This window comes from Sparus aurata, chromosome 5 (assembly GCF_900880675.1).
Source record: "Sparus aurata chromosome 5, fSpaAur1.1, whole genome shotgun sequence".
Classification (NCBI taxonomy): domain Eukaryota; kingdom Metazoa; phylum Chordata; class Actinopteri; order Spariformes; family Sparidae; genus Sparus; species Sparus aurata.
Window position 1 is genome coordinate 30,721,680 of NC_044191.1, and position 21,236 is coordinate 30,742,915.

Consider the following 21,236-nt stretch of genomic DNA (forward strand, 5'->3'; position numbering starts at 1 on the left):
GAGGAATGAGAGGCAAGCACAACATGTGCACGACGGTGCAACCACGCACACACGCAGAGACCGTCAATTTATAGGCACACACAGACAGACACAAACAGGATTCTGTGTGATGTTGAAAGCAACTGTGGCATTGCTGAGAAATAAGCTGACATCAACAACGGGGAGAAGAAATTCTGTCACTTTTCACTGTATTCCCTGGTTTGGTTCAGAGTATGTCTCTCTCACACACACAGAGCCACACACATGCACCTGTACACACACATCTGTCACAGATCTATCTAACAGTGCGTGGCAATCATCCTCCAACCTCGCAAACATAATGTGCACACACGCCTTTCAAGGGGCCCTATGGTCCGTAATTACACCTGAACATGGAGCAAGCCACTGCTCCCAGTAGCAGTCATCACACTCAGGTTCTCTTTAATTACACACCTTCGAAATTTAGACAGCTCAATAGGTATCTTCCTACATGCGCACAGTGACACACACGCAAGCACAGGTTTTCCGAACAATTTCGTCACATTTCGTGCCCTTGACTGTCTGAAAAGTATCTGTGCATAAAGTGCACTGTAGATGCCAGATACACATTCGTGGCAGGCAGCCAGTGAAATTGAATATTGATGTGATGTGAGCACCAAGACATACTGTCAAGCCTGACAGTTAGTTTTAATGAAAGTGGAGCACGAAAAATAAACAAAAATCGTATATTTTAGATGCATGCAAAATGTTATATATAAACTACAATTCATACTTCTAGTTAATTAAAAACAATTTGCACTACAGATCGAGCACACTGTGGGAGGACTTAATTAAATCATGAAATCACGGTAAATACTAAATAAACCAAAAGTTAATAACCAATTTAGTAAAAGTGTACAATGAGAGGCAGCAGAGGTGTACAGTACAGTATGTCCTGGATTTTATACTGCAATGGGCAATGCTGCCTTAAATACAGATACTGCCAAGAGGCACAGTGAGCATCATCACTGATAAGTTTAGCCCTGAATCCAAATCCCCTGTCAAAGCACAAAACAGAAACATAAAACGTTCTCATAAATCCTGAAGCAGTTTTATACCCAAATTAGCATGTATATGTGGGTCTTGAAAATGCTGGGGTCACATGGCACACGGGTTTAGCAGAGCGGCTAAAAACAGGCTATTGAGTTTCACATTGCCAGTGGACAAGTTTGCCTCTCTGTTTTTTTCTTTATTTGTTGTTCGCAAAACAAGGGACAGCAGAAAGCATATACCTCATCAGACTCCAGAAGAGGTTAAAACTTGTCTTAATCAGTAACATTCTACATTAGAAGACATTTTCTGAAACTGTTGACTGAAGATACTGATTCTGATAATGACATGGAGGTAAGTGACAAAGTTAGGGTTGTTACTTATCTCTATCTTTCACCTCAGTGTTGCTGTGAAACTCAGCAAAAACTGAAATACATTGGAGCGATGCTTGAACAGAGACAGATGGAAAAGTATTTCTGTGCCAAGTTTAACCTGAGTCAAAGAAATGCGTGAGAAAAGAGGTGAAAATTAGCTGATAAAAACACCTGTGACTACCGCTGAGTCAGTTGACCCTGGAACGAATGCCAGTTGTAGAAGACAAAAGCCAGATGTTAGTGGGTGTTTATCAGTTTTTGTTTTTTCCCCTCATCGTGAGGGGTACTAGAAATGATTACAGTCAGAGAATACGCTTGTACAGTAAAACTTCATCCATCCAAACAAAACAAACAACAAACTGACCATAAAATACAACAAAATTGCACATAATCATAAGATTTCTCTGGTACGTGGGCAAAGTAACAGTTGTGTTATCTTCTCCTTTAAGGTTTATAAAAGGATAACTTGATGAATTGATGTGCTTCTGATTTTTGGATTTTGTGGGGTGGATCTGACATTGATGAAGGTCTTTTCTAAAAGATTGATAATCCCTGTTCTGGAGGAAAGAAAATCTCTCCTAGTGATAAAACAGTACAGCTGCACAGTCCCTTTTGTCATTATGCTGGAGTTCCCTGAGCAGTGCACAGCAGCTGGAGACAGCCTTGTTTCTCCTTCAAGAGTTTAGTCATGAAAAGTGCACACGACTCTCAGCCATTAAATTGACAACGCACATAAATTTGCAAGACTGATTTTGCTTATCTGCTTGTTAAAAAAAAATCCCTATACTTGTATATTTCTTGGCATTACTTGGCATTCTTCTTCATTACTGGTGGATTATCAAAGAACATGTATGTAATGTTCGTTGTTCAAAGGTGATAAACGTTGTCAGGTGTCTTGGACAGCTGACAATATCAGTAGTAGCTTGTTGGCACTGTGTTAGAAGACAAATCAAGTCTTTGCGCAACCAATTTGCAAAGTCCTAGGAAAGCCGAATTGAACTGATCTAGTAGGGATGAAAACACACACTGTAGCATCTTCTACACCCCATAGAAAATGTAAAGCATATACTTAGTTACATACCAGCCAAGAAAGAATTAAACAAAAATGTAAAGCCTTATAGCCTTTCTGCTATGCCATCTTCTCCTGGCAACCGCCACACTAACAATTCGGCTTAGTTATGCAGTGACAGCTTTGACTAATGACCAGGCATGACATACAAGATGCATGTGTGTGTGTGTGTGTGTGTGTGTGTGTGTGTGTGTGTGTGTGTGTTAACTACCACATCCCATTCTTCATCCTCTCATTACTCTTAAAACCTTTTATTTTTTCCCGGCAGAGTGCAATGCTTTTTTTAGACTGTATTTCCATATTTCAGATCATTGCACTCGAGATAATATATAATCTTAGTGTGTGGGCTGAGGCATGTGCTTGTCTATGTCTAAGCGCATTGCGCATGTATCGCATTGGTGGTTAGTCAGTGATGGGTCTGCGTCATTTTATCTCATTTCTCATTTCTATGGGTACAATGTTTCCTTTTTAGCACTCATAGGTAAAATATTTTTGTGAGGATGTGAGATTCAGCTTTTACAGACAACAAGACACCACAGCACTTAAATACAGAATAATGCTATGTAGAGATAAGTTAAAATATATATTTATCCTGGAGAAGAGAGGTTACATTTAAAAACAGAGTCAATCATTTGCCATAATTTCAAGTCAAAGCCTCTAATCATATGTTTCAGAAATTAAGAAAAAGAAAAGGGGCTTGTGCTCGATCAATACCAATATCAAGTTTGCCTTTTTTAATTTTTAGGAACTTGTACAAACCGTTTTAAGATCAGATACCGTCCTCAGACTTGTGTTTAATTTTCAGTTTGTGTGTTGCTTAATCTTATGCAATAAAACAGATCGCTAGTATTTAAATGAAAAGTGAACGCAGCATTTGTTTCCTTGTTTCCCTCCCAGAATAGACCATCGATGTCATTCTGTGTCATAAGCACAGCTGGCGTCTCATCATAGAGCTTGATAACCATCTGTCTGATTTTAGTAGTGGAGGTATGGCTCGTGTCATAAGGCCTTAATGAGGTTTTAGACAGGTCTTCAATATAGATGGAATGGCAGAAGGAAACCATATGGGTCCCGTTCGCTTCCTATTCGCACTTTATAGGAAGCAGTTAGTCCAACAATTTGCTGACAGCTACAGTTCGCTGCTGTGTTTTGTTGCCTTGTATATGTTGCTTTCTCCTTTATTTCACTCCATCCTTGCATTGTTCGTCTATTATCGCACTGTCATTTCTTTTTGCCTTCCTTGATGTTTACTTTCTTGCCCTGTCCATTGTTTTTTGATTTCTGATGCTCTGCCTACTCTCTCTTCTTCCCACGGATCTTAAAACTCGATCCTCCCTCACATCAGTTACATCCACGATAGTTTTGCAGTCTCCGGTTTCTTTTTTCATTTAACCTCTCTCTTTACTAAGCAAGCGCTTTATTTGTCTACTTTAATCCAAGAGCCTCAGTTCTCTCATTTCACTACATCTCATGTGACATTTACATGAAGAACTAAACAGCTAATCTGGTGTTGAGGAGCATTTGTGTGAGAGGATTAGACTCCAGTTTAGATCTACAGTAGAGCTTAAACTCAAACCCCTTTAAGCCTCACTGTAACTGTCTCCCTGTGATTTATATACACTAGTCATCAGTAAGCTGTCTGTGCTGTTTTGCAGGTTTAGGGGCCTGTATAAACACTGACACCCACAGCTGGGTCCCTCCTGAACCACCAGCCTTCCAGCAGAGGAGATGGCCTGGTTGAGTTAATGCCCAGTCCTGGCCCTCCTCACATCTTACTGGGCTTCGCTCTCCTCATCCTCCCCCTGGCCGCCTGCCTGGCTGACTGTCTGCTTGGCTCCTAAAATCATCACCTGCTACTAAACAGCTGTCCATAACCAAACACACACTAAACACACAGCTGCTTCGTAAAATGGGCACATGCCAACACCTGCATATGCGTGCACGCACACACACACGCTATGTGCAATACACACAGCTGCTGGCCACAGCTGGTGCCCATAGTTTGGACGGAGAAATGTACATGTAGGCATGCACACGCACACACTGGACACAGCTGCTTACCACATGTGCATAATTTACACACCAGGAGTGGGTTGAAGAGAAAGAGAGGCCGAGAGGGACTGATTAACTGAGAGAGAGAATACATACAGATGTGGAGCAAGACAGAGGCAGAATCGTAAGTATACTATAGAGGGAGAGAAAAGAGAAAAAACTGCCAATAAATAAATAAAAACAAGTTGAGAAAATTGGCAGCAGAAATAAAACTCAGGCAAAATAATAGATAAAGAAAATTAAGGGACCAGGCCTGGTCAGATTTGACGTCCTCTAATCCAATCGAAAAAGGGCAGAAACGTTTTTAATTTGTTTAAATACTCATCTCTATTCTGGTCAGGGCCACAGGTCCGCTGGTATCTGCTGACAATTCCATTATTCTCAAGATAAATAAATACAAATGGGGTCCAGTCTCTCACACGCTGCTGAAGATTTTTAAAAGCAGGTCAATACAAATTAAATTTGACAGATGGAGCATTGGCTGAGTCTGACACTAGACAGAAAAGGTGCATCTGAAAAGTATCAAAATTATGCTAATTTACATCAAGTAGTGTATTAAAGCTGCTACCTTTCTCAATTTGCATTTGTGCAATCTGTTTCTTTGAACACGACACTGGATTTAAGACAGAGACAGACAGACAACACATGTAAGAAGACACCTCCTGTGAGGAGGCGCCAGAGAAAAAAAAAAAATCACTCGATTTTACTCAGAACAATAAATAGTGTTAAGACTGACTCAAATATGGATTTTTTGCTATGTGATTCTGAAATAGGACAGCAGTTGGTCCTTGTATGTTCAAATAAAACAACACATGTTTAAAAGGGACAATGTGTAAGATAAGGCCAGAATTGTAGTTTCAAACATTCAAACAAACATTCTGTCGATGCCTGACTCTCACTACTCTGCCGCTGCACTCCTCTGCCTCCCTCGCCTGCTGTGTACTCTCTACCCGGGAATCACAGCCCTGGTCAGTGATGTCGTAGAGAGTAGAGTCCGCACTGTATCCCCTGTTGTCGAACTGACATCTGTTATACTCTGAGGTTGTGTTAAGCCCCATTCTGGTATCCAGCCCTGTTCACTTGGAGGCTGCCGAGCCTGGATGAGCTCAGCCCCGTTTCCCACAGTGATTCACCCGACCCACGCTTGCAGTCCAGGCAGAGTCCAGTCAGCTAACAGGGCTGCTAGCTACATGGCTAATTGACCTAATTAGTGCTTAAAGTGGTCAAAAACTCCCCCGGGGGACCTTTGACCAAATCTAAACCGTGCTGTAGCAGTGTCAGATTAAGAAACACTCATATGTAAAATGTTTTATAATGGTCATATTGACAAAGGCCCTATTTTTTAAAGTTTATTTGCAGGTCTAAGGACTTAACAGATTATACACTTATTACAGTGGCAGTTCGATCCCTACCCCCTCCTGTCCACATGTTGGAGTGTCTTTGACAACTCACTGAACCCCAAATTGCTGCCAATGGTCAGGCCAGCATGGTAGCTCACTGCCATCAGTAGGGTTGTGTGTGTGTGTGTGTGTGTGTGTGTGTGTGTGTGAATATGTGAATAAGAGGCAAATTGTAAAGCGTATTGGATAAAAGCGCTTTATGAAAGCAACCATTTACCATTTAAATGGCGACACTGCATACGACAAACTAATGAACCATACAGTAGGTATTGACTCTACAGAGGCTTGATCTGGAGTTGTGAGAATCTGCGAGAAATCAGGTAGTGTTTATCCACCTCCGCTTGTAAAAATGTCTTTTATTTCGAGTCACAGGCTGTTTTTGAGGAAGGGCTGTTTTTCAGCTGACTTGTTTTATAACAGCAAGACAGCAGGGAGGTAACAATAACCAGGACTTCACAGCAAGCGAGGAAGACAAGGAAAGAGAGAAAAAGAATTTCACCGAGCGTATGTGATGTTTTCCTCCAAGCAATAACTTAGAGAGCATCCACACATCATAAAATCTGAAAGTGCTACACAGACAAGTTCTCCATCTGTGCCCTATCACACATTTTAAGACTCACTTGTTCTGTCTCTCTTTTCTCTGTCTCTTCCTCTGTTGCTCATGCATGCATCCAACCATTTATTCCAGTTGGTGAAGCTCTCCTTTTACCGTCTACGTGGTCTCTACTTCCACTCATCTCTTACTTCACCTCCCCTACCCCTCACCATCGCGTCTCTGTAAATCAAAACAGAATTGAATGAACGCACCTGAGCTATTAAAAGATGTCAACATCGTATTTTCATTAGATATGAATCACTTAATCTGAATCTATCTCATGCAAGGCCGGAAATTAAGCTCAGAACAACTTAATTAGAGGACGGGTGAAGTCAAAAGTGAGCATCAGTCATTAGCAAGAGGCAAATTAAAAATCTTGTAAAAGATTAATACTCATAACTCCATTAAAGTACGATGTTTTGTTGACGCATTCATCCATGTTGTAGCTCTTCAACAACATAACACTACTTCCTTTATGGCTCCCTATTAGAGAAATCACTACATCCACCAGGGGCCTTTGTCATTTTGGGGCATTTGCTGCAACAACCAGTGTTGTTGAATGGAGTATGGTCTCTAAACTGCTGTATAATCCTTCAGCATATTAATTCTCTGCCTTGATTTTAATCACCCGGTGGCCTTTTTCCAAGCACCGCCATCATGACAAAGATTAGTTAAGAGAAGAAAAATAATTAGTATGTCATTCGCCTTTTGCAATTCTTCAATACTGTGTAGGCGTCACGAACACTGCAGCCTCTAGAAGTCAGTGGCAGAACTTTTTCTTTTATCTTTCTGTCGATCATCATGTATCACGCAGCCTTTCTCTATCTCTGTTAGCTGATTAGGCCATTATATAATCTGAGCATCAGACTTCAATAGGACCCAGCAAGCTGTTTGAATCAGAGACTTTCTTTAAAAAAAAAAAAAAAAAAATAGTCAGAGACCCACACAGCTTTTAATGGACAGCAATTTAACGACAATTTAACTGAAAAGTAAAGTGAGGAAAAAAGTGAATAGAAGCCCAGACAGAGGCACTTAAGAGGTCAGACAATGGCTTAAAATAGTCTGTAGATAATACGTCTACAACTAAAAGGGAGACATACTGTACAGTGGATCAGGCAAAAGCACTGGACCTACAGCTTTTACTTCAAATACTTTTATACTCATAATTCTCTCTGAAACGGCCCCTAGAGACACACAGGGTAGAATACAAAAAAAATTGTCTTCAAATTTTTTATAATAAAGGCATTTTATCACACGCAGAGAGTAGAAGTAATGGACTGAGAGAGCATCTTTGAGACCTGTCAGCCCGTATTCATTGCATTAGGTGTTTTTTTTTCACGTGGAAAGTGTTCAGCATTTAGCATTTTATTTTGGTTGTCTGGCCAGTCTGCTTCACAAGTTGTGAAGGAGAAGAACAGGTCATCTGTGGGTTGGCTTTTGATTATTTTGATGGAGTTAGTATCACAAGGTCTTGCCAGTCTACCCTAGAGACCAGGCATGGTAAACTACATTTGTCCTGGGCCACATTTTACTAGTGTCTACTAGCAGACACTGTGAGGGCTGGATTCATTGTCTTAAAAAAATTAAGGGTATTTTTAACAGCTTACATCAGAGTGAAAAGAGTCCTTAAAACCATGAGAAATCCTTAAAGACAACCAAACAGAAGATGCTCAGAGACTTCTGTCAAGGAGGCAGTCAGTGCTTCATATAAAAACCGACAGGTCACCTACCAATAATTGTGTCCTTTTTTTCAACAAAAAACCCTCTATGGGATCGCAGGAAGCAAACAAAAAATACTCAGTTTGAGACTCAATACAAGAGTTGGCCAAAGAAAATAAATGTCTCTTGCTTTTAATGGACAAGCAAAGTGATTCTCCGACAAGTCTGGAGTAACATCTGCAGTCCGGTCAGTGCACTGGTGTCAGATCCAGGAAGTTACTAGCATGGGAGGTAGTTGGATTTGATGGTTGGGTCAACAGAGTAGAAAGGATAGAGTTGGAGAGTATCTGATTCTGTAGAGTGGGTGAACCATGAACTGCAGACATTTTGGCTCATTTCCTGGGGTTTGGCAAGCTAATTGACAATCACTCTCAGGGCGGACCAGGCCTTTCCCACTGGCAAGTAATATTAGATGCCAAATTTTCTGAATTTGATAATACTCCTTGTGTTGATAGGGAGGCTTTGGCAGGCCGGATGTGGCACATGGGTGTTGAATTAGATCACAATGTCAATTTTAGAGGCTGTAGTAGAGGCCGAGATGGCAGCCACTTGTGACTATTAACACTGTGCTGCTTTCCATCTGAATGCCCAGCTAGTGCAAAGGCAGCAGCGTTTCTTGTGTCTTTCAAAAGAGGGATCTCTATTTGGCTTAAATATTATCCTAAATATCAAAGTTAAACCATTCAAAATACAGATTCACTATCACTTTAAGTGGCGATAGGTAGCTTGATGGGTAAATCAGATGACAGAGAGGCCACATACACACATTAGCAAACTGACCGACTCATGCACAAAATAAATAACATTGCCTGTCATTTCCTTTTTTATTCCGTTTACAGCTAAGAGAAAATGAAAGAGAGTGGGCAGGACGGAGAAGCAACCAGAAGAAAAAGAAAATGGGAGTAAAAAGCTCTTGTCAGAGAAACTAGTCAATATAGCTACTGGATATGACAGCACGGCCGCTCTGCGCCCCCCCCAACTCTCTTCTTCAAATCTCTCTATCCATCACGTTTATGAATTGTTCAGGCGAATATTGAGCAGAGCATGATGGGAGTGTTACTGTCTGAAGCCTCAGGGTAGAAGTGTCACTAAGCACTTCTTCTCATTCGGTCACTTAATTGCGCATGTGTGTGTCTCCTCTATATGTGGTAGCTACTATACTGTTTATGTGTATGCATGCACACAATAAATACTGTGTGGACATTCTGATTAGATAAATACATGTGTGTATTTGTATATGGACACAATTTGAGTGGTTCGCTTCCTCTGCATGTGTGCTAGTGTATGCGACCACGCTTGAATTCTCACAGGGACTCAAATCATCATCATTACCCTGACAGCTGACAGTAAAATCCATATCAAATCTATAACTCCATTTTCCTGTTTTTGTTCCTTTTCTTTCATCACTCGACTCCCTTGTCTCCAATAAATAGAGGCTGCACCATGACATGCCATTAGCTGTCCATGGATATATCATAAAAATGCAATGAAACCCCGAGACAAAAAGTCAATAAGTGACAAACCCTCGGCCACTGCATATTTTCCTATTCAAGATACTCATATGTATCTTGCCTATGGCGTTACCTTCCATGGAGCTGTCGCACACTTTGTCTGACTCAAATGGCTTTTACTTATTTATCACCTTTATCTCTCTAGGGAGACTGAAATGTCTCACTTCTGCTCAATGCCTCTGTCTTTCCGTCGTTCTTTCTTTCTGTCTTCATTACGTTTTTCTCTCCATGTTGTCAGCCTCTCTTTCTATCTGTCCCTCATTCCTTCTTCTCTCTGTTTCACGCCCCTTTCATTTTCAGTATAATTTCACCTCCTGGATTTTTGTCGTTGCCTTCATTTGGCAGAGCAGGGGGTGATGCTGCTCTTCAGTTTGATAAATGTATGTTTAGCAAACACTCTAATTATCTTAATCCAAGCTAATAAGATAGATAATTACACATTATACACAGAGGCTCTCTCTCTCTGTCTTCTCCTTGCCTTCCCTTCATTCCCTCCCACTGCTTCTTCCATTCAGTTTCATCTCCCCTCTCTTTTTGTGTCTTCCTCATTGTGTGTGGCCGAGAGCAATGTGGTGTTTTTCCACTTGTAATTGACATTATTGAGGTTTCCCTTGACTGCGTCAGGCCTTGTGGAAGATGTCTGTCTGTCTGTCTTTGGACCAGAAATACAATACAGTCGCTACTGAATAGGATTTTCATGTGGGATGTGACTTTTATGAATGCAACCGGCGCTGGAAACAGGTAGGAGGGAAAATACAAGAGTCCAGTCCCCACAAAGCCCACATAGCTCCGACTGAAGTTACATTTTTGAGAAGTTGCACAATAACAATTGCTGGACTCTATTCACCTATAGAGCTACCTCACATAAAGTAACACCTAACACAGATGCGTTATTCGGCCTTCACAGTAAACTATTTTTGTAATAAAACCACGATTCCGGCATATGTGCCTTATTGCCTGTCAATCCAGGTTATAATTGTGCATTAGCAAGTAATGAGTGATTGTTCAGACGGATGCTGCTAAATAAAACACTTTATATTTGTTGCCATGGCAGTGGAAGTCAGTGTATTACCTCTACAAGCAACAGAGAGAGTGAAGGATGGAAATGTCTCCTGTGAGGTGCCTCCTTTTTCTATTTGTTTTTATTATTATTTCCACACCGTTGGAGTATTATGAATCCTGCTTCCAATCACTGTCAGTGGTAAATGTAATAAAAGCCATGTTTCAATATCATCTGTCTGATTCCATCAAGCCAGTTACACACTGAGGAAGGAGAATTATGAAGTGTTGTTCATTGTCAGCGTCACAGATATTAGTGCAGATAAACTGGAAATTTGTTTGACTGGCAGAGACATTATTACTTGGATACATCTGCTTAAAATGAGATGCACTGAGCCAACAGATGAGCTTAAAAAGAACTGTGAATAGCAAATACTTGGCTTTTGTATCAGAATAAACCTGAAAATGTTTTTATTGTATTTGCTGATGTTGTTGGGGGCTTATGAGATATTTAAAATAAGTATTACTCATCAAGTTTATATGAAAACCTTTAATTTTTTGAGTCATTTTCAAATACTAATAATAACTCATGACACTTGTACAATATTATCCTGTATATTAGGATGCAGTGTTGTTTGAGTGAACCCTTCATTTCACACTTGATTCCCTGTATTCACCTATCAATCAAATGTAAATAGTACTTAGTGTATGTGTAAATTATAACTAGATAAGCATTTTTGTATGTGACTGTTGTTGAGTTGTTTCCACTGCCATTGCAGCATCATCTAGAATGGTAGCTCAGACAACAACTCACATGATCCCACACTACTTCAGGACAAAGTCGATCGATGGCCCAATCCCAATGTCCACAAACTCACAGTCTTTGAGGCACGCTCCCGGGAAGTCTGCGAGGGCTTAGGGCTGTCTCACTGTTGAATCGTTGAAGTGCATCAAGGCTCACTCAGACACGTTGAGCCCTGTATGGCCACTTTCTGTAAGTCTGCATTTCTGCCGACTTTGCCTGAGGGAATTGACCACAGTTTACAGTGTTGTAACGTTTGCCAAGGGGTTACATTGGGTCACCACGAGAAGCCCGAAGATGTTCCAGATGTTGGCGCTCTTGAATATCTGATTATATTCATTATACTATACACAAACATTTACATTTAAAACCTAAGATCTGACATTTTCATTTTCCCCTAGAACTGATTCTCTACTTAAAGTAATTCTAAACCTAAAACCTACAAGATACAACGAAATGTCACATTCTTATCAATACCATTTTGCTCCCTTGAAGTCGTACTCAAATATCAACCAGGTGACATCAGCAAGTCTGAGAGGGTTCAGGGCTTTAGGCCTTAGGTGCGCCATTGGGAGAGGGTCCATGTCTTTTGTATTCATTGTTCTGATTGAGAGATCCCTAGTGCTAGAAAATACGTAACTGTGCTTTTAACTCACTGCCCACAATTCACTGAAGTGCACTCGTAAGTGAAAGTGCACTTATTAAAGCTATTGGTAACACCTGATAATTGAACCGATGTCCTTGCCATTGACAGTCTCACTGAGTAAAACAATAACCATCCATCAGGACCTCGATTCATCTCCACATCGTTGGCAACAGAACATAATCGATGACAATGACGAAAGACAGAAACACATTGGTAAAAACTGACTGACCTACAGACAAAACAGCCTGTCCAGCCTCTCTGCTGTCGCTTCAAGGGACAGGGCAATATTTCATTGATCCATAGACGAGAGGAATTCCACTGCCTCAGGGTAAAACACAGGTCCAAATTTAATTCCTCTCTTATTCTCCCCCAGCGCTGCCTGGGGGTATCCCACGACCTCCACAACAGTGAGGTCATTATCGGGACGGCTTGGTCAGGAGGAAGGAGGAGAAGGAAAGAGATGGAGAATGGGGGAATGTGGAACGGGAGGTACAAGGGGGAAGGATAGAGGGATGAGAGGACAAGAACAGAAAGAGAACGTAAGAAATAAGGAAGAAATAATACTGAAAAAGAGCATTGGTTTAGAGAGAACTCTCATTTAAGTTAAGCTCTACTCATAGTCGTCTCTTCTTTCAGATCTACTATCTCTCAACAACGTGTCTGATTCTTTCTTCTCCACAGACAGGTAATCAACTCATATCAGATCCAGACCTGTAGCCAAAGTACAGATCTGATATGGCTTCAAATATTTGAACTAGCTGAGGTGTGTTTGATTTAGACTGTCAGAAAGGTGAGCATCCTCTGAAAGCGGGTGAAGCAAAAGATAAGAAAAATCAACCTAAATAAAACATGCCATGCGTGTTATTTCAATATGTATTGAGCCAGTGTTTCGCAATCTAACCAGTGTAGAACGGATTTGGGAATAGGCCGATTTGAAATTTACAGTGTCAAAAAAATAAATTAAATAAATTGGACTTTGCCTTGAAACAAAGAAAGACTGACAAACTAAAGATCGTGAATACAGAAAGCAGAGCAGCTAAAGACAGACAAAAAAAGTAATACATATCTTCTGGTAGTCAGATAAGAGGTTTCCCCGTTGTGTTTAAAACAAGACAGCTTCTATCATTTCAACTGACATGATAAGTCTTTTATATTTCTGACTTCAAAAGCCATGCAGTGTGAATAATTCCTCCAATAAAATGTCGACCTCTACTGCTAGATGAAGCTTTTAAGTCAAAGTACAGAGGACATAAACTTCCAAGCATGAAACAGATAATAATAATACATGATTTCTTTTTTCTTGTCTTACTTCCTTCACATGGTCATGATTGTTTCCTGATTAGACACTTTTAATATCCGTCCCAGCAGGAGACTCACTGTTACCAGGGATACAGCCTAGGCTGCAGCGCGGTATGTGGCTAACTGTTACAGCTAAGACGTCCCTGTGTGATTTTTCATTAACTGGTCATAAAGGAGGCTCTGTGTGGAGCCATTATAAGTGGCCTCAGATCTTCTCCACAGAGCACTCAGAGGTACAACCCAGAGAGAAGGAGAGTGAAACAGGCAGGGATATGTAGAGGTTATATTGTGTCTCTAAAGCACAGTTCCATAAACTATTGTTTTCTTTTCAGCTTTTTGCCCTGTTTTCTCCAAACTCTGCATCCGTCCTTGTCACTGCTAACCATGCTGTTTGCCCAAGGAGAGTTGCAGACAGACGTGTGCTACCTCCGTGACACATGGTGCCACCAGCCGCTTCTTTCACCTCGACCTCGCCGGCTCCCCACCCGCGATTGCGGCCAATTATATTTGTGGGAACACAAAACCAAGCTGGAAGTGCTGCTGCTGGGAATGGAGCCAAGTTAAAGCTATTGTTAAATATTTAATCACCCTGTGCGTCTGGCATATAATGAAAGTCTACCACTGATCATTTGAACTTGGATGCTTTCAACTTCCAGATCCATACTGTAGCTCCACTGCATCAGTGCAAGACAATGTGAAACACAAACATTACGTGGACTGTGTATAGTATGGCTGTCAAGCTTTGCACTGTCTACATTAGGATTTAGTACACTGAGAGTTCAGAGTGAGCCCGATTATCCATCAGCACAATATACTGCAGCCTGACAGAAAACGACACCGAGCCATTGTCTTGAAAAATGGCAAACAGTGCAGACAGATATATGAGGTAGAGACTATTACAGAGGCGAGCAGCACCAGAATTCTCAGTTTTCTAATGAGCATCATCTGCACGGATGATTTCATTTGTGATATAAAATGTGACTGATCCACATTATCAGAACGCATAAATAGCATCACACTAAAAATATGTAAACATATAATACACAAAAGTTGTCCAAAAGATGTCATCCCGTCCTCATCAAGAACATTTTATGGCATACATTTTCTACTATGCTGGGTTCAGCATGGTCGCTCAGGGGTATAAGGTAACCATGACCTCTCACCTCACTACATCCGAAGGCAAGAGGGTTTGAAAGACTGCTGATGTACAACATTAGTATGCTCACCTAGTATTGCAATTGTGATATTTTCCTGTGTTACACCTGCATATTTCTCAGGCTCTGCTCCTCATTCGCTGGGGCAGCAGTTCTCAATCCCGCTGCTCCGTACCCAGAGTCCTGCTGCTTTTATGTCCTACCGGGTAGTTAATTGCATTCACTTGGTGTCCGAGGTGTAAATCGCTCCCTGATTAGACAGCAGGAATGAAAACCAGCAGGACTCTGTGTCCTGATGGTGAGGACTTATGAAAACTGGGCCTGGTGAGACCTAAGTTCAGCCGTTTTCTAACTTTTTAAACATCATTTTTTCAAATGCACAGTTTTAGTAGAAAGACTTTTAAATAAATTTTAGGAAGATAAACAGATTAAGGGTTATATAGTGTAAATTACAAACCTGTTTCCTGGAGGGAAAAAAAAATCACATTTCCCTAGTTAGATTTATCCTGATTTCCTGATTTCCAGCCCATGTATACATGAAACTGGGTTATGAAAGCCTGAACAACTATAAATAAGTTGTTTGGTTGGAAAAACAATAAAAACTCCCTGCCAGTAACAGACTCCCCAAGAAAAAATCAGGAAGCAAAGTCTTCTGTCATTAATGCAGTTCACAAAGGCAAACTATATTTCCAAAATAAGGTTTGATTAAACATGTAGCATGTTTACCAAGCTCCTTTTTGAGTGCATGTGAAGGAACTTGTTTGCTGCGATGTTGCTTATGTTATGTTAGTGGTAGAAACATAGTGCACAACTGAGTGGGAGGTACGTATGAAAGCAATAAGATGACAAACTAAACCAATGATGTGCAGCAGTGCACCTACAATTTACAATTGTCTGCCCTCTGTGATAAGTGTCGAATTACCCTTTAAACTCTGTCTTTCTAGATAGCTGCATAGTTTGCAGTGTTGAGATCAGTTGTGGAGACCTTTGCCTCAAGATTTAGATAGCACTTCTAACCTTTGGAGTTAATCAGAGTAAACACCAGCTGGTACCCAGAAGGGTACATGAAAATACAAATTGTGTACCTTGAATATTAAAATGCTGTAGCATACACTTTAGCAGCAGATTTACATAATTGTCTCCTGGAACATTCTTTCACTACTGAAGTCCGTAAGATTTAATCGCTAACCCTCACATCCAGCTGCTTCTCTGTGTTTCTTCATTAGCACATTATTTATATGCAAGTAAACACTGTCCTGTGTCACACAGGGCAAAGAAACCCACCTTCACAATCCAAACATTGTCACTGTTTTAAATCATGCCAGTATTTACTTGCTGACATTAACATTCAGTATTCTATGCAAAATGCTGGAGTGTTAATTAATGTAAAAGTGTCAGGACAGCAGTTTTAGTAATATTTTAAACAAGTGCTATATGAAAATGGTTATAATCATAAAAAAGCGCCAGAAAGACAGAGAGTTTACAGTGTTTTGAAAGGTCACTTTGGCTGTACTGTCACCATCTTATAGCAAGCAGTTTGTAACTAATGTACTATAATAATGATAATAATCTTTAAAGTATATGAAATTTAAAATATTTCACTGAACAAAACAATAATCATTTGAAACAAAGAAATCCAAACTGAAATCATAAATCAAAGTTCCTCTTTCGATTACAACATTCCTACACTTTCATTTTACTTATTGACATTTGTCCTTCGCTGCCTTTTTTGTTTACGCCTCCAGTTTTTTTTTGGCAAATACGCTGTGGAAATGTTCAGGTCTTGACACAATGCTCACAGGCGGATGGATATTACAGGTGTAAGTCCCCAGGGGCCAGCAACGTTTGGAGTAATTGGAGTAAATGCAACAAGTGATTCAACTATAAAAATTCCCTCTACCAACTGTATCATAACTGAAACTGATGATTTCAGCAGCATGCATGAAAAAACTGGCAGCGAAACAGAAAAAAGACACAGCAAAATAGAAAATGTAATTAGTGAAATGAGAGTGGATAACATTGCTGTTAAAATGGGATCTTTTTTTAGTCTAGATTTTTCTATTGACATAATTTCTCTCTCAATTAAATTTATATGACACAAAAAGATTGTGTGCAATAATACTGAAACCCTAATTACTTATTCCATAAAGATCCGTTTTTACGGTTTTATAAATATTGTTGAAATTCAGGTCTATAATGAAATAGTTCTCCTGCAGGTTTCAGTAAGCTTTTAATCATAGTCTATGGAAAACTTTTGGAATAAAAAGGCAAATAAGTCTTTTAAAATCCTATTAAACAAAGTTATACTATAAGTGGAAAGAGTTAGGTATGTAAATATATTGTATTAACATCAACTCGAGTGGAAAAAGTCAGGAAAGTGGGCGGGAAAAAGGAACAAAAGGGAGAGGAACATGAGAGAGGTACAGGAAACTAATTACCCCGAAATGTGACCTGTTTTCTTCAGCATAAATGAGCATTAGGAGGAAGAGGAAGCAAAGAAAAGAAGCAGCCAAAGAAAATTAACTGCTGGAAAACAGGACCCATGGCATAGTGGGTCAGATGCAACCGCTGCGATGGCCCATTTATGAAAGTTAACAACTTGGCATGTAAGGCTGTTTTGCCCCATCTTAGACTCTTCTGATAAGTACGTTTCAGCAGCTTTACAACAGCAACATGTTGTGAGGATAAGAACGAGTCGTGAGACAAAGACAACTCCAGGGGAAACTGAAGCCAAAGAGCCCGAGGGAGGAGAGGAAAACAGACTCACTTTAGTCAGTAGTGATGACAGCAGACGTTCAGTGGCTGATCTGAAAACCGCTGTGGGCTTCTTTTTGTAGTTCTCCTCTGTCTGCTTTTCTATCTGAATGCAAAACACACAGGATTCACACACATGTAAGTACGTACTACAAAGAGGACCAAAGTCAGAACATAACAGAACTTTCTGTCAAGTCCATGTTTATCTATATAACTCAGTATCACAAATCTGTAAGCTGTACCCTTAGATCCTAGCTTTACATATCAGCCTAATACATATCAGGATCTCTATAGAGAGAAAGGAACATATATTAATGACTATATTGATGGCTCTTCCTACCTTATACTGTCCTGGACTTGGGACCATTATAGATTCCTTATTGTGGGGGAAGGAGCTGCGTTGAGCAGTGGAGCCAAAGCCTCCCTTCATATTTCTCTCTAAAAATGCCTTTTTAAAACTCTTCTGGGCTAATCCATACTCAAACACATTATAGGATCCTGGACCTGTGGAAAGTAGTAAAAAATGAGGGATTACTTTACGTATTTCTGAATCTTGTGTCTTTTACTTTCCCTCAGACCTATCTAATCAGTTCTGTCCAAACCTCCATGATGATGCAAGAAATGTAAACAGACCTCCAGTGAAGCAGCAGATATCAAGACACATGTCCTGTGAGTGTAACTGTGGCTTACTGTTTTTACATCCTGGAAGTGTGTATCATAGACATAGTGTTGGCTTGCGCTGAAGATGCTACACCTGCATTCACTAATTTCATGTGGGGACACTCATGCTTCTCTGCTATTTTAATAGCTTTTATGCTCAACACTGTGTCTGCATGTGTGAACACCTGCTTTGGTGACAGATTGACGGAAAATGCTTGAAAACAGAGAAAGAATGGGTGTGCATTTATAATAATGCTTGAGAAAATCCTGTGTATATTCCAACTCAACAGAAGACTAACAAGCAATTTGAGAACAAAGCAAATCAAAAGATTTTTGTCAATTTGAAATAACCTCTATTTTTGGGGACCAAAAATATTCACAAAATAAAAATATTTTTTTTTAATATTCAGTGTTCAATGTTTTCACTGCAACAAAATGTTGAAAAATGCCCTCTGAAGCAATGTTACAGATATGTTACAAATATTTTTGGATATATATGGTACGCATCATAATGGTTTACTTTTTGGACAATACACACTCACAGAGACACAGACGGCACAATGGCGGAAGTCAGTCCCCCTTCAGTTCATTTCAAAACGTTAATACAAGCTGCAAAGTAGTACTTAATCTTAATTATTACTTGTTAGATTGATAATAATGGTCATGACAAGCTAGAATTTAAACTTGTAAAGAAAAATTAGACTTTTGATTTAGACTTTAAGACAAAAACAGATGCATTAAAAATGCTCTCCTCAGCTGACAGGGTAAGATGTGGGTGTTCAGAGACAGGCCTCCGACATTAATTCTAAGAGCTAAACCCAGGTTACGAAATCTGTTTATGTGTATGACAACTTCTGTCACTTGCATATACAGAACAATTAAAGATCTCTGGATTGCATCTGTAAAACATCAAAGAGGAATACCACTTTGAACAGCAAAGACTGGCGCACAGGCACACACACACACACAAAATCACACACGCACTGTCCCGACCCATACTGACCAGGCGTTTTTTTTTGGTTAGGAGTGAAGCGCTCGGCGTTGATGCCGAATGGGCTTTTCTTCGCTCCTGTAGTCCTCTTCAGCACCTCCAGGGCACATCGGGGGTCATTATATGTACCAACAGGGGGCGCCACTTCTTTCACATCGCTAAACCTCTAGGGAAAAGACAGGTATGGAACAGAATACAAGTAGAAAGAGTACATAGAAAGATACATTTAAAATCAAGTCCCCTAGCTCACAGTTTTTGTTGATAAAACTGAGATATAGAACAGATAAATGAATCTCTTCACAGTCAAGGATAAAAAGCCCACAGCCTACAAGACTAAAAGTCAGCAACCTCACTATCATCATTGTGAGAGTTTACTTCTCGATGTACAAAAATGGAGCCACAAATTCGATTCGATGTGTTTAACTTTAATCAACAGCGTTCAGTCCAAACTTTCCCTTTCAAACCTCAGCTGTAGTTCAGTTCATGTAGTTCATGGTAATCTAATCGTTGTTGAGATAGTTCAGCAAAGCAATAACAAGCAAAAAGAATCAATCTATTCCAAGTGCAAAAGGTGATATTTATGGGATTGCTGATTTTGGCTCAATACACTATGTTTATAAAAGCCTGGATTCAAGAGTCAACTCTTTCACAACACAACAAATCTCACAACACTGAACTGACAGAAAGCAGAGAGGACAGAAAAGAATGACAAAAGAAGATGTAAATGCATAAGAGGACGAATAGATGAGAGTAAAATATATACAGGCAGAACAAAGTGGTGAGATGAGGACAGAGAAAATGAGATGGCGTAAACAGCATCTCCGACTCAAAAATAATGATACACACAATCAGGTGCACAATGTTCTTTGACTGTTTTGCTGATATCAGAGCTGATTCAGCGCTGCAACTGCTCGACAGCTTCACTTCCAGGGTATAAATGTGTTTATCTGATAGCCTATTATAACAACACAGGCAATCAAGGGACCATGGCAGATAAGTTGCCTTTTGAGTCAAAATAACTGGAGGTGAGCTGCGTTTCAATGTAGTCTAAATTTCTCTTCAGCCTCCCAAAACCGAACCATTCAGCTTCTTGTTATCAAACACAGCAGAGGAATAAAAAGGACTTGATTTCTCCAAATGCCAGCATGTTCACTTTAACAGTGCCATGCTCACAAACACACACACACACACCCACACACACACACACACACACACAACACACACACACACACACACACACACTCACTGAGCACACCAAGACAACAGACTCTTAGTCAGGTCCCCAGACGACATTTAAACTATATTAACCCTTGTTGGAGACAAACCCATTGTTGGAGTCATGCTGATCACTGATTTGTAATTTCCATGTAAACAGAATTCAGCCTATTCAGCCTATGGAAAATAAATTGTGGAACAATGAAAATCTTGTGAGTGACTCAGAATATGGAGAGAAGAACAAGTTAAGAAGTGTAGCTGATTAAAGAAATGGAGGGAGAAGAGAAAAACTGACTTGGAAGAGAATAATTTGGTTGGAAATTGAGTTATTATTTGAAGAGAATACAGAAGAGGGGCATGAGTTACACAACATGCTGTTTCAAGGCCAAAACAAACTGTGTTCATTCAAGAACATTTGTAGAACCGGTCTTTGTGGCCATCTGTCAATCCAATAGTGCCCCACTGGCTTGGCTGAAGTCTTATTAATTGGCTCTTTTTTTCCTATCCCTGTTGGCACTTCACTTTGATGCTTCATCTACTCTAAAGTTGGATTTTTTTGTTATGCTTCCTGTTGCTCCATTTCTAAACACATATGACAAGAAATGAATATCATGCCCAAAGTAATTATGCTATCTATGCAAGGTGACTCTATGGGCGCCATTAACATCTGTTAGTGTAGATTAATGAGGCCACAGAATAATGATATAGAATAATGATACAATAGAACCTCAGTTCCACTGTTAAGTTGAGTTAAATCTAAGCATGGAGAGCATCTTACAGGCTGTACACCTGCATATAAAGTTGAAGTCACAAAGCCACCAAGTCGGCCAAGAAGCATCTCCTCAGGTTATAAAGTTTCAACTTGATCACAAAATTCATACAACACCCAACTTCTTTCTCTGTGCCTGATTCTTTTGTTAGTCCATCGACTCTGTGATGTCACTGACACCCACTGAGGTACATCTGTGTTTGTGGGTGACACTGTCAC

At 40.1% G+C, this 21,236-nt stretch overlaps 1 protein-coding gene across 2 annotated transcripts in view; it reads right to left on the reverse strand.

Moving 5' to 3' along the window:
• The window catches only part of stpg2 (sperm-tail PG-rich repeat containing 2), a 54,430-nt gene that overhangs the window by 15,384 nt on the left and 17,810 nt on the right, over positions 1 to 21,236 (reverse strand). The window contains exons 8-10 of one of the 2 annotated variants that reach the window (XM_030415986.1): positions 19,046 to 19,199; positions 17,723 to 17,886; positions 17,396 to 17,488 (exon numbers count right to left, since the gene is read on the reverse strand). The exons of the other annotated variant lie outside the window; for it this stretch is intronic. Coding sequence (XP_030271846.1) covers positions 17,396 to 17,488; positions 17,723 to 17,886; positions 19,046 to 19,199 — 411 coding nt within the window. The remainder of the gene's footprint in view (positions 1 to 17,395; positions 17,489 to 17,722; positions 17,887 to 19,045; positions 19,200 to 21,236) is intronic. 2 annotated transcript variants of the gene reach the window in all.